Here is a 13,198-nt window from a genome sequence, read left to right as displayed (position 1 = left end):
AAAAAAACTCAAGTTAGTGACACAATTTCTAGCCCCATCCCAAATTCACCTTGTCAAATCTTCAATCTAAAAAATAAAAGCTTCTTTTATTGTATAAAAGATTCTAATTAATCTTATAGAATTTATTTATTTTCATTAGATCGACTATCATGAAACCCGCCACAAGACCCAAACCTAAGACACTTTATATCACCACCTCCTTAAAATTGAACATCTTGTCAAAGGGCTTCATCTATTTCTTACATGTACTATGCCCTCTTATTACCTTATCTACTATACAACAAATGAAATCTATTTTTAAATCTTTTCCTTTGTCAGGGCCTTCATGCACTTCTTGTCTTCTTCCACATTCAGTCCCCACGATATTGAGTTTCTCAAGGCTCATTATAAATCTTACTACAGTTCTATATATTTGAGTCCAATACGGGTTCTCCTTGCACTGGTTTGCACCTCCAGGAAAGTGATCACCTGGGCCAAGAATGCGATTGCTTCATTCTGCACCTCCTCTCCTTATTCTTTCTATTCTGCGCATTAATTGTCTTTCTCCTGCTACAGATTAGAGTTGGCATTTTTCTAAAACTAGTTGTTTTTCTAATAACAATATTGCATTCACTATCATTCTTCCCATAAATGAGATTACTCACCGTTACGGTCCCTTGAAAATTTAATCTTTTGGAGCCAACTAACACAAAATCATAGGACATAAGGATCGTGGGTCTAATCCCTTTTGATTAGTTTATCATACAACCGTCGAGAAACAATTGCAAGTGCTGATTAATTCGGGAATATGAAGATGAACAGTCATCGGTATTTTGGAACTCTCAACATTCTGTCCATAAATAGCATTGGATATTCAAATCAAGTTAGGATGGAATGAAGCAATGAAATGTGCTTACTGCTTCTGCATCTCTATTCATTGCCTCGTTCAGTTCATGCACATCTAATTCCATTCTGATTTTTTCTTTATTAATATATTTGAAAGGAGACAACCTGTCCGTCCAGTAATATGGATAACAGCAGTTACCGCAGTGTGGATGAAGGTGAGGAAGATGAAGGTAAACGAGAGGTCGGTCAGGAGGAACAGAAACAGGGAGAAGGGAAGGATAGAGAGGAGGAAGAGGACAACGAAGACAATGATGATAAAAAAGAGGAAGAAGAAGAGGGCAAGGTAGAGGATAACACAGAGAAAGAGAAAGAGAAAGAGGAGAAGGACAACAAAGAGGAAGAAGGAAAAGAAGGCAAGCTGGAGGATGAGGATGAGGATGGCAAAGAGGAAGAAGAAGAGGAGGCCAAGGTGGAAGAGGACGACAAAGAGGAGGAAGAAGCAGCAAGGTTGAGGAGGAAGAGGAGGAAGGTAAGGTGGAGGAGGAGGAGGAGGGCGATAAATTGGAATAAGAAGAGGAAGAGGAAATTGGCAAGGATGATGATGGCAAGGTGGAGGAAGTTAGGAAATACGGAGACCAAGAAGTGGTGGAGACTATATACACGAAGATAAATTTTCAGATGTTTAACCTTTGAAGCATTCAGAAATTAGAAAATTTTGTGATAGGCATATATGCTTCAAAAGGCTAATTCAATTATATCCGATGGATAAGATGAAATAAGATTGCCTTTATAAATGCTTGAAAATAACGAAGTTCATCCACTGTCAATAAAGATTAAAAAAATGAACAGATACTAAGATATATACTTTAGGATATAAAAGTTTTTTTTAAATATTTTCATTGACTTTTCACTATTGAAAATTAGAAAAATAACATGATTGTTTTTTAAATTTTGTGGGTGTGATGCCTTTATTAAATATATGGGCTATAAAATATGGAGATATTTTTAAGGCCATCTTAATATAAATATAAATATGCTACAAATATTATGAATGATTGACAATTTGATAAATTCAATAAGGTTTAAATAATTAATAGTAATTTGTTATTTTTATTTTTGAATTGATTGTAAATATAATTATCATAATAATACATTTGGTATAAATTTATTCTAGTTTTTACAAAATTGATATTTTTTATTATTGTTTGTATAGTTATATAAAAGTTGATTGGAATAATTTTTGTATTATTTTATTAAACTTATAATATAACAGTAGAATGAATTCTATATAAAGAAATTAGAAATGGAAATATTACTAATATTAGCTTGAATAGATCTAATGGTGAAAGCTTGTAAACTTGTATATCGATAATCACACTCTACACTAATTAATCTAAAAGACCTACAATGGCAGTAAACAGTTGATAAAATGGTCAATCACATTTCTTATGACATGAATTAATAAAATAATGAAAGTAGTAAAATAAATATTTTAATCCATGCTTAAAACATTTTAATATTGATCACTGTTTTAACCTATGAATTATAAAAATTATAATAACAAATTTAAAATTAACACATTACTTGTCATGAGCACTATAGTTGGTAGTATTCACGTCTTTCTTTCTCGCCCCTGTTTTTGCTAAATCTCTTCTCCTTCGCCCTCATGGGCAAGCCAAAAGGGGAGTTCCATCTGGCCCCCCTTCAAATTTTGTACCCTCTGCGCTCCCACCAGATGCTTCCACCTCAATAATGAGGTCTGGCTTGGTTGTCCTTGTTGTTGTTGATTCACCATCTTTAGGGTTGGACTCCTCTTTTGCTTGTGAGATTCTTGCAACATATGTAGACAAACTTGTGGGGAATAATACCCCAAGGAATAAGGATCCTCTGATCATCCTAGGTAAAACTTTAGCCATCTGTTTAGAGGAAGGATTGGAAGTGTTTGTTCCAGATGAAATTAGGGATAACATTGTTCAAGACATGAAGCTCTGTTTGATAGGTAAGTTTCTCGCCTTTTGGCCTAATATGGATCAGATTAGGAGATGGGCAAATTAGATTTACAAACTAAAAGGAAGTGTTACCATAGATACTATGTCTAAAAGACTCTTTTTATTTACTTTTGTTAACAATGAAGATCTGATTAGAGTTTTGACAGGGGTCCTTGGGCTTTTGAAAAAAGTTTGAAAAACTTTCTCTCTCTCTGCAAATAGAAACCTGGGTTTGAACCTTCTACTAATCTGGGGGCAGTTTCTTCTACCTAGATTCGTCACCTAAGTCTTCCTTTGGAATTCTGGAACTACAACGTCTTAAGAGTTATCGTAGACTCTTTTGGAACCCTCTTGGTTGTTAATGAATTTAGCATGTAGATATCGAGGCTGATTTTTGCTAGGATTTGTTTCAATGTGGCTATTAACACTAATCTTCCCACCTCGATCACTCTAAGATCTAAGTTTGGCAAATGGGATCAAATCTTGGAATATGAAAAATGCTTCCTTGTACTGTCTGAACTGCAATAAGTTTGGAAACTTGAGTGTTACCTATAAAAAGAATAACCAAAGTATGAACTCGATGGTTGTGAGAAAATAGATTCAACAACTACCCCAAAATTATGAACCGAAGGATGTCCCTTTGCACTCAAACCAAAATTAAAGTTTACAAATGCACAAAGGTGGTGTGGAGGTTTTGATGCAAGAACCTCCTAATGGTCTAGCCCCTAGGTTGTTTTCTACTCCTTTCTCCCTCAACCAGTTAGATACTGGTACAAATCAGGCTTCAAACTCACTAAGAAATGAAAATAAGTCAATATATAAAGACTCAAACCTCAGTAAGATTAAACATGTTGATGGACAAACAGATTAGGAAATTAATAAGTTTGAGGAGATGGACCCTATTAGAGGGAAAAAAAAATAGGTTCCTGCTACAAAAAGAAAGGAAAATAAGTCAATGTGTTTTAAGTCAAGCCCTACCAAGTCTGCAAAGTCTAAGGTGTGGAATCTATTAGTTTGGAAGAAAGATTTAAAAAAGGATCACATTTCTAAGGTGAACGAGGGATCTGAGTTTCCTCTTTCACCTCCTAATCAAGACTTAAAAAATCTAGAGGGAGAATATAATTCCCCAATTGTGGCTTGGGAAAAACAAGTAGAGACACGTTCTCTCCATAATATAAGGGAAGGTGAATTTTTTTTATCATCCAAGGTGGAGAAAAAATTTCTTAAGATGGTCGATAAGTCAACTGACTGTAAGAGTTTAAAATATTCTCTCACCTTACTTGGCTTTGCTTCTCCAAATAAGGGTGGTAAAAAAGATAGTGAATGAACTCAAGTTAATATTAAACAGAAGAAATAAAAAAACTAGATTTGGGTTCAGACAATAAAGTTGGGAGGCATTCTTAAAAATATTCAAGAATCAAAGAAGCTGCAAGAGATGTTGCAAGTGGAAAGCAGAAAATCCGTGAGAATGTGTTACGGGTTAAGAACAAGAAGAGATAATTGGTCCATGTCCCTGGTTCTGTTGCCTCAAGTAATTCTATTTTCTGAAATGAAACTTCTTTCTTGGAACTTAAAGGGGATAAATAGCCCCACTAAATAGGATTTTCTTAAGTGTTGCTTAATAGAGAATAGAATTGGCATCCTTATATTTTAGGAAACTAAGATGAATAAAGAAATATTTAAGAAAAGAATAAAAAACATTTGGAATACTGGGCATTTTGTGGTTTTTGAGGCTGATGGGGCTTCTCGGGTATTGGCTTTCCTTTGAAATTCCATTAAATTCAAGGGGAATCTTATGTTTTGTAATAGGTATATTATATCAGTTCAATTGGAAGAGATTTCCTTGAGGGAGAAATGGAATTTGATTAGTGTCTATGCTCCTAACACTAAGAGTGGTAGAGCTACTTTGTAGAAATATTTAACTGATATCATTAAAAGTCATAGTATGAACTACTGGATGATTGGTGGAGATTTTAACTCTCCCCTCTTCCCCTCTAAGAAACAAGGCAGCCAGAACTGGCTCAAATCACAATGCTATTCTCCTAAATTGGGAAAATTATATTAAGATAGGTCATTTCCCCTTTAGATATGAAATCATGTGGTCTTTCCATCCCGAGTTTAAAAAGTTGATTGTGGATTGGTGGAATTTACCTTGCAATGGTATTCATATGTTCATTGTCACCCAAAAACTAAAACAAATTAAAGACATAGTAAAAGGTTGGAATAAAATCTCTTTTGGGAATATTTTCCAAAATAAAAAGTCTTTATCTCTTGAGCTCAAGGAAATCTAGGATCAGATGGAGCTAGGACATATGGATGAGGTTATGTGTGCTAAGGAAAGAGAGAAGAAAACTAATGGTTTAAAATCTTGAAATAATAAGAGGTCCTTTGGAAGCAAAAGTCTACGATTCAATGGCTTAAGGAATGTGATAAAAAAAAAAAAAATCACCAATCCACTATGAAACACAGATCAAGAAACGGGATAAGGAAACTAATAAGTGAGGATGGCATTATTCTTACTAAGAGGGAGGATATAGTGGTTGAGGTTGTCTCCTTCTTCTCCCAATTTCAAGAATAGATAAACTTGGATAGCGCCAAAATGGATAAGGTTTTGGAGGTGTTCCCCAGTTTAATTTGAAAGAGATGCTCAAATTGGCTACCATGAAGTTAAAAAGGCAATGTTTTCTTTTGGCACCTTCAAGTCCCCGAGTCCTAATGGCTTCCCTCTTGCCTTCTTTCAAGATCATTGGGATATTGTGGCTAATGATATTCTAAATATGACTAAGGACTTCTTCAAATCCGGCAAACTTCTTAATTAGGTAAATGAAACTTTCATTGCTTTGATCCTAAAGAAAGATGATGCTTCATCCATGCAGGATTTCTACCCTATTAGTCTTTGTAATGTACCATATACAAAATTTTAGCCAAGTTGGTGATTTTCAAACTTAAACTCATCCATGATAAGCTAGTTTCTCACAATGACAGGGGCTTCATTGGCTAGGCAATATTATATCACATGCATTTATATTGGGGGGTTTAATATCTCAAAAATGAGGGTACAATATGTTGCCTTTCAGTGAAAATAGGAGGTTTTTTTATTTGGGCTATGAAAAAAAGCAATATTTGGTGAAAATAGGGGGGTTTTTTATTCAACCTATGTATTGGAAGGGGGTGACACAAAAGAATTTTAGGCAATATTTTTTGAAAATAGGCAGATTCTTTAGTATGCCATGAATGCACATGCTATAACCTAGGTCCACTAAGTGAAGCCTCGGTGCTCACAATCAAAAGGGATTTGTCCAGGGAAGGCACATTATGTATGTTGTGTTTATTACTTATGATTTGAATCACTCTATGCTTTACAACAAGAACCCTAGTACGGTCTTTAAAGATAATATCTCCAAGGGGGGGTTTAATATCTCAAAAATGAGGGTACAATATGTTGCCTTTCAGTGAAAATAGGAGGTTTTTTTATTTGGGCTATGAAAAAAAGCAATATTTGGTGAAAATAGGGGGGTTTTTAATTCAACCTATGTATTGGAAGGGGGTGACACAAAAGAATTTTAGGCAATATTTTTTGAAAATAGGCGGATTCTTTAGTATGCCATGAATGCACATGCTATAACCCAGGTCCACTAAGTGAAGCCTCGGTGCTCACAATCAAAAGGGATTTGTCCAGGGAAGGCACATTATGTATGTTGTGTTTGTTACTTATGATTTGAATCACTCTATGCTTTACAACAAGAACCCTAGTACGGTCTTTAAAGATAATATCTCCAAGTCCTATGACAAAGTCTCATGGCCTTTTTTGATGGAGGTTCTTAAAAAGTTTGGGTTTAAAGGTAGATTCTTGAAGATCCTAGAGGCTTGTTTTAATATTCCTACCTATTATGTTTTGTTTAATGGCTCTCCTAAAGGATATTTCTCCAATGGTAGGGGCCTCAGACATGGTGATCCTTTTTCTCCTTAATTGTTCATTCTTGTGGCTAAATCCTTGTGAAGAAATTACAAAAAGTTGTATAATTTAGGTTTTATAAAAGGAGTTAAGGCTGCTTCCACTTTGCTTGCTGAAACACATCAACGGTTTGTGGATGACACCATTTTCCTTGGGGTTGCTTCTATTAGTAAAGCTAAACATTGAAAAAATATCCTCAATGATTATGTTGTGGCTTCAGGTCAATTTATAAACTATAACAAATGTAATTCCCACCACAAAACCCTAGATAAACGAACACATAAACTAAAAAAGTAGAGAATTGTTTTTTAAAAGATAACAACAACAACTTACACTACAATAATTTCATAATTATAAATGAATTACATGCATAAATTGAACATATCAATGAAGTGCACAAATTGAAATAACTATATGAACAAATAACATTCTTAACTTCATTACATTCTTCCAATCTTTCAATTTTCAATTTACCTAGGGTATCATAACATCATTACCAAATTACAAATAAGATAATATATAACATCCATAAATATTCAATGTCCATATATAATGTATATCAATGTCTCTCTATCAACATTACATAAATCATCGTAAGACTACATATTACATCATGTACATATATTCTTATTACAAATATACATCATCTACTATAAATAGATAATCGCAAAATACAATTGCTCCATAGTACAAGAAACTGTAGAAATAGGACTAGCTTACATATATTTGATTTTAATCAAATATATATATATAATACGCCGAGATATATCCTTCTAGAAGCGCCTATTAGAGTTCGGGGTACATGATAAAAATAGGTGCCTCGAGAAGGATATTTCTTGGCGTATTTTATATATATTTGATTAAAATCAAATATATGTAAGCTAGTAGCAGTCACGACACAACATGGAAAACAATTAAAAAAATCAAAATAGAACTATATATAATATTATATTATTAATGTTTGTTGCAATAACATGTAATATTATTATTGCAATTATTATTATTTTCTATTTGTTTGTGCAATAATATTATAAAATACTATTATTATTAATTTATATTGTTTTGATTATTATGATATTATTTTATAATTTAATGAAAATAATATTCATAATATAAATTTGAAATATTTTAAATCTATTATATTATTATTTTAAATTATTTTTAGATAATATTTTTGTTTTATAGTTTTATTGGTAATATTATATTAATAGAGTGCTATATGATAAGTATAATACTAATATATTCTTATTTTGAAATTGTAATATCGTCTTATAGTTATTAAGTGTATAATATGAGGGTCAAGGTTTAAATCTTGGTTAGAGTTAGGGTTAGGATTATGGTTAGGGGTGGGGCTATGGTAATAGATAAGATTATGTTCATGATAGAATAAAAATTATGATGGGCTTTAGTTCAAGATTAGGGTTAGGGTTAAGGCTAATATCATAGTTAGGTTTATGCTTAGGATTAGGTTTTGCATTAGAGATATAATTATAATGAGGGTTAGAGTTATAATTATAATGAGGGTTAGCATTATACTTAGGATTAGGGTTAGGGTTGGGGTAAGAGTTAGGATTGGAGTTAAACTTAGTGATTGTAATTAGGGTTAAGGTTAAATATTATAATTATTAATTATAAAAAAAATTAGGATTAGGGTTAGGCTTAGAATTATAATTAAGATTAGGAGGGTTAGGGTTAAGATTGCAATCAAAGATAGTATGTGATGATAGCTATAAGAATTAGGGTTTGGGTTAGGATTAGGGTTGGGGCTAGAATAGGGTTAGGGTCAGGGTTAGAATTATATGATTAAGGTTATGGTTTAGGTTAGGGTTTAAGATTAGGATAAGGATTATATATAGGATTTATTCTTAGGATTAGGGATAGGTTTCGAGCTATAGTTAGAGTTAGGGTTATGGTTAGGATTATTGTTAGGGTTAGGGTTTATGGTTATGGTTATGGTTAGGTTAGGGTTAAGGTTTAGAATTATGGTCAGGGTTATGGTTTATATAATGGTTGGGGTTGGAGTCAGGGTTAAGTTTATGGTTATGCTTAGGGTTACAATTATGGCTAGGATTATTGCTAGGGTTAGGGTTTACATCATGGTTAGGGTTAGGGTTAAGGGTTATGATTAGGATTAGGTTTCAGGGTTAAAGTTATGATAATGATCAGGGTTATATTATGGTTAAGGTTAGCTTCAAGGTTAGGGTTTCATTTAGGTTTAGGATTGTGGTAAGGGTTATGGTTAAGGATTACAATTAGGGTTAGGGTTAGGGTTATCGTTAGGGTTTAGTGTTAGGGCTAATTTTATGGTTAGGATTATGCTTTATTGTTAGTGTTGCAATTATGTGTAGAGTTTATATCAAATTTAGGGTTTAGTGTTAGTGTTAAGTTTATGGTTAGGGTTTATTGTTAGTGTTACAATTATGTTTAGAGTTTATATCAATTTTAGAGTTAGGGTTAGGGATAGGTTTTATTGTTAAGGTTAAGCTTATGGCTAGGGTTAGTGTTTATTGTTAGTGTTACAATTATGCTTAGAGTTTATATCAAATTTAGGGTTAGCCTTATGGTTAGGGTTTAGTGTTAGGGTTAGGGTTTATTATTAGTGTTACAATTATGTTTAGAGTTTATATCAAATTTAGGGTTATGAGTAAGACAATTTGGTTTAGGGTTAAGATTATCATAATGGTTAGGGTTATGGTTAGCATTAGGATATACATCATGGTTAGGGTTAGGGTTAGGGTTAGGGTTAGGGTTAGGGTTAGGGTTAGGGTTAGGGTTAGTATTATGTTTAAGGTTAGGATTTATGATTATGTTTAAGGTTAGGATTTATGATTATGTTTATGGTTAGGATTTACATTAGGATAAGGGTTAAGATTAGGGTCATGGTTATCTTTTAGTGTTATGGTTAGGACCATGAGTGTAAGGAGCAAGCTTTACATCATGGCCGAGTTAGAGTTTACATCATGGTTAGGGTTATGAGTAAGACAATGGTTTAGGGTTAAGATTAGGATAATGGTTAGGGTTCAAAATATGGTTTGGGTTATGGTTAATGTTAGCATTAGGATATACATCATGGTGAGGTTTATGGTTAGTATAATGTTTGGGGTTAGGGTTTATGATTGTGGTTAGGGTAAGGGTTAGCATTAGATTTTAGGGTTAAAGTTTAGTATTATGGTTAATATTATGGCTAGGGTTGAGGTTTATGTCATGACCAGGTTAGCGTTTACATCATGGTTAGGGTCATGAGTAAGATAATGGTTTAGGTTAGGAATATTTAGGGTTAGGGTTAGGATTATTTAGGGTTATGGTTAGGATTATGTTTAGAGTTAGAGTTTGGATCATAGTTATGGTTCAAGTTAGGTTTTACACCATGGTTAGGATTAGGGTAATGGTTAGGATAAACATTATGGTTATGACCTTAGGTTTAGGGTTATGGTTATGGTTAGCATTAGGATATACATCATGGTTATGGTTAGATTTAGTAATATGTTTAGGGTTAGGGTTTACATTAGGATAAGGGTTAGGTTTAGGGTTAGGTTTAGGGTTAACGATAAAGTTTAGGGTTAGGGTTACGAGCAAGATAATGGTTTAGGGTTAATATTAGCATAATGGTTAAGGTTAGGTTTAGTATTATGTTTAAGGCTAGTAAATTTATGATTATGTTTATGGTTAGGATTTACGTTAGGATAAGGGTTAAGATTAGGTTCATGGTTAACTTTTAGTGTTAGGGTTAGGACCATGGGGGTAAGGGTTAGAGTTAAAGATAAAAATAGGGTTAAGGTTAGGGTTTGAATTATAGGTAGATTCAATTTTATGATTAGGGTTACAATATCATATAGAAATAGATTTAGGTTATGGTTATAGATAGAATTATGGTTAGGATTAGGGTTAAGTTTAAAGATAAAATTGGGGTTAGGATTTGAATTATAGTTAGAGTTATCTTTACAATAAGTATTAGGATTTAGTTAATAAATATATTCAAGGTCATTGCAATAGGCCTGCAAATCTTTGATGTTCTCCTCGTAATAACTAAAAATACTTGATGTAAAAGTATTGTAAATCTTTGATGTGCTTCTCATATATTCTTTCTTTTTTTCTTCTCATATATGATTTCATATTTTAAGATGCATAATATGACAATCTTACATTGATTAAAGTGATTCATAATATAACTCCATATACTCTCTAAGTTCATTGTCAAATATCAAAAGGAAATAATAATACATGACTATTCTAAGTATAGATTATCAATGCTCCCTTTTACTAACTTCTAAAGAAATGAAACCATTAATTTAAGGATCCTAATGTTTTAAAAACAATTAGAGAACATATTATGGTATTTATATTATAATCTATATTTGTTATAAATAACTTTAAAGTAAAATAAAGTAATACTTTTACACTAAATAATAATAGTAAATGAATATTATCAAATACTAATTTGATATTTCTATTTTTTATTATATTTATTCATATAAAATATATTATTATACATTTTTGAACTGACGTTAAACTTATGTTGTGTAGGTATTTGCATAAATCAACTAATTTTAAATAGTATCTTTTTACTTGCGAAATTTTAAAAAAAATAGAAATTAATCTAGATATATAAGCAACATTTCTATTCTATTTTTTCTTTTTGCATATAAATCAATTGAATTTCTAAAATTAAACTCAATTATTTTTTTTTATTTTTTAAATTGAATCAACAATTAGTTTTACAATAAATTTAAAAATAAAATCTAGATATAAATAGAACATTTCTAAAAAAATTGTAGATATATAAATAAGATTTCTATTCTATTTTCCTTTTTGCATGCAAATCACTACAAATTCTAAAATAATTTAAAATTTATTTTTAATTTTTTAAAACTAAAATCTAGATTTAAATGGAATTTTTCTATATTTTTCTAAATAAATCAACAAAATTTCTATTTTATTTCATCCTTTTACATGCAAATCATTTCAAAATCTAAAATTAAACTAAATCTTAATTTTAGAAAGAAATAGTTTATAATTGATTTTTGAGATTTACAAAGATAGTAAGATTCTTATCATCAAATTTAAGACAATCTAAAATTGAATAATTGAATTTAAACAAAATCATAATTTTTTTTTTACCAAATTCATGACTATTATATATTTTTATATTCAATTTTTTAGTCATTAATTTTTTTCTCCATAATAAAATAAATTAATGTAGATAAAATTCAAATATATAAAAAATAGTAATAACATTCACAATAATCTAATGTCTAAAAAAATAATTTTAACTAACATTTAAAAAGTGACTTTTTTTATAACATTTATCTCTTTAAAAGAAAGGGAAAAAAACAAATCTTTTAAATTTTACCATACTGCTATTATGCAACAACTAAATAGAAGATCTGCAGTCAAAATATGCAATAAATAATTTATTTAAAGAGAAAAAAATAGAGTTATGATGAGCTACAACATCCATGAATAGTCACACTCTCTATTGAACATCTCGCAGATTACAACTACATCCCTCCCATTTGCATAAAATTAAAACAATGGAAACTCATATTCTATTTTGATTATTGCATAGGTGATTAAAGAAGAACACAGAGAAGCAAGTTCTACTATTGGTAATGCAACGCAAAGGATATCTAGAGGAATTCGAGATAAGGTCAGTATTGGCATTGCTGCATACATATGATAATAAGAAATACTAATATTGAGATATGTCTATGCAGGGCTAGAAATAAATTATTGATGATAGATAAGTTTGTACCTGAGGTCTTAGATCAAGTTTCGTTGAGGCCACCAACTCAAGGCGATCTATAGAAATGGTTGTGGAGATTACAGAGAAATATTTTTTTCGTAGTAGATTATTGGTTGTTGTAAATCCAAATTGTATGCCTTTTTCCTAACATTTCCTTTGCCAATACATATGTGGAATGCTGTAGGAACATTCACAAATGCATTTGTAGTTCTTCTTTCCAATTGTTGCATGTAACTGTTGTTTTCAATTATAACAGTCGAATCATATCTTTGGAGGCATAGACAAGGCATGTGAACAGTTTTACATTATGGTCCATGCAGCTTCAGATGGTGCTTGGTCTTCCATCACATTTCAGTTTTCTAAGATTTACATAGAATATTCTCATTTTATTCTATCCTTCACTCCCCCTGCTGCGACTGTATAGGAACGCCTCTCGGTGTAATAATTAATTAGCAATTTCAAATATAAAATCTCCAAATAAAATAATCAATTAAAATCTCAATTAAATAAATAAATAATCCAATAAATTAAATTTTCAAAAAGGATCCAACAATAATTCGAGTTAAAATAATTTATTTAATAACATCAAACTCACAATGAATATTATTTATTAATTACATAAATAAACTTATAACATTATTAATAAATCAATTACCACAATATAACTAACCCATATAATAATTACTC

The 13,198-nt window shown here is 31.2% G+C and overlaps 1 protein-coding gene across 1 annotated transcript; it reads left to right on the top strand.

The window, feature by feature from the left end:
* The first annotated feature begins 1,006 nt into the window (after nucleotides 1-1,006).
* LOC131876033 (uncharacterized) lies at nucleotides 1,007-12,935 on the top strand. Its single transcript, XM_059220797.1, has 3 exons — nucleotides 1,007-1,168; nucleotides 12,335-12,415; nucleotides 12,768-12,935. Exons 1-3 carry the CDS (start codon nucleotides 1,007-1,009, stop codon nucleotides 12,933-12,935), a joined length of 411 nt encoding a protein of 136 aa, XP_059076780.1.
* The last annotated feature ends 263 nt before the right edge of the window (nucleotides 12,936-13,198 follow it).

Source organism: Cryptomeria japonica, chromosome 5 (genome assembly GCF_030272615.1).
Source record: "Cryptomeria japonica chromosome 5, Sugi_1.0, whole genome shotgun sequence".
Classification (NCBI taxonomy): domain Eukaryota; kingdom Viridiplantae; phylum Streptophyta; class Pinopsida; order Cupressales; family Cupressaceae; genus Cryptomeria; species Cryptomeria japonica.
Note: the sequence above shows the minus strand (reverse complement) of the source record. Positions and strands in the feature narration are given on the sequence as shown.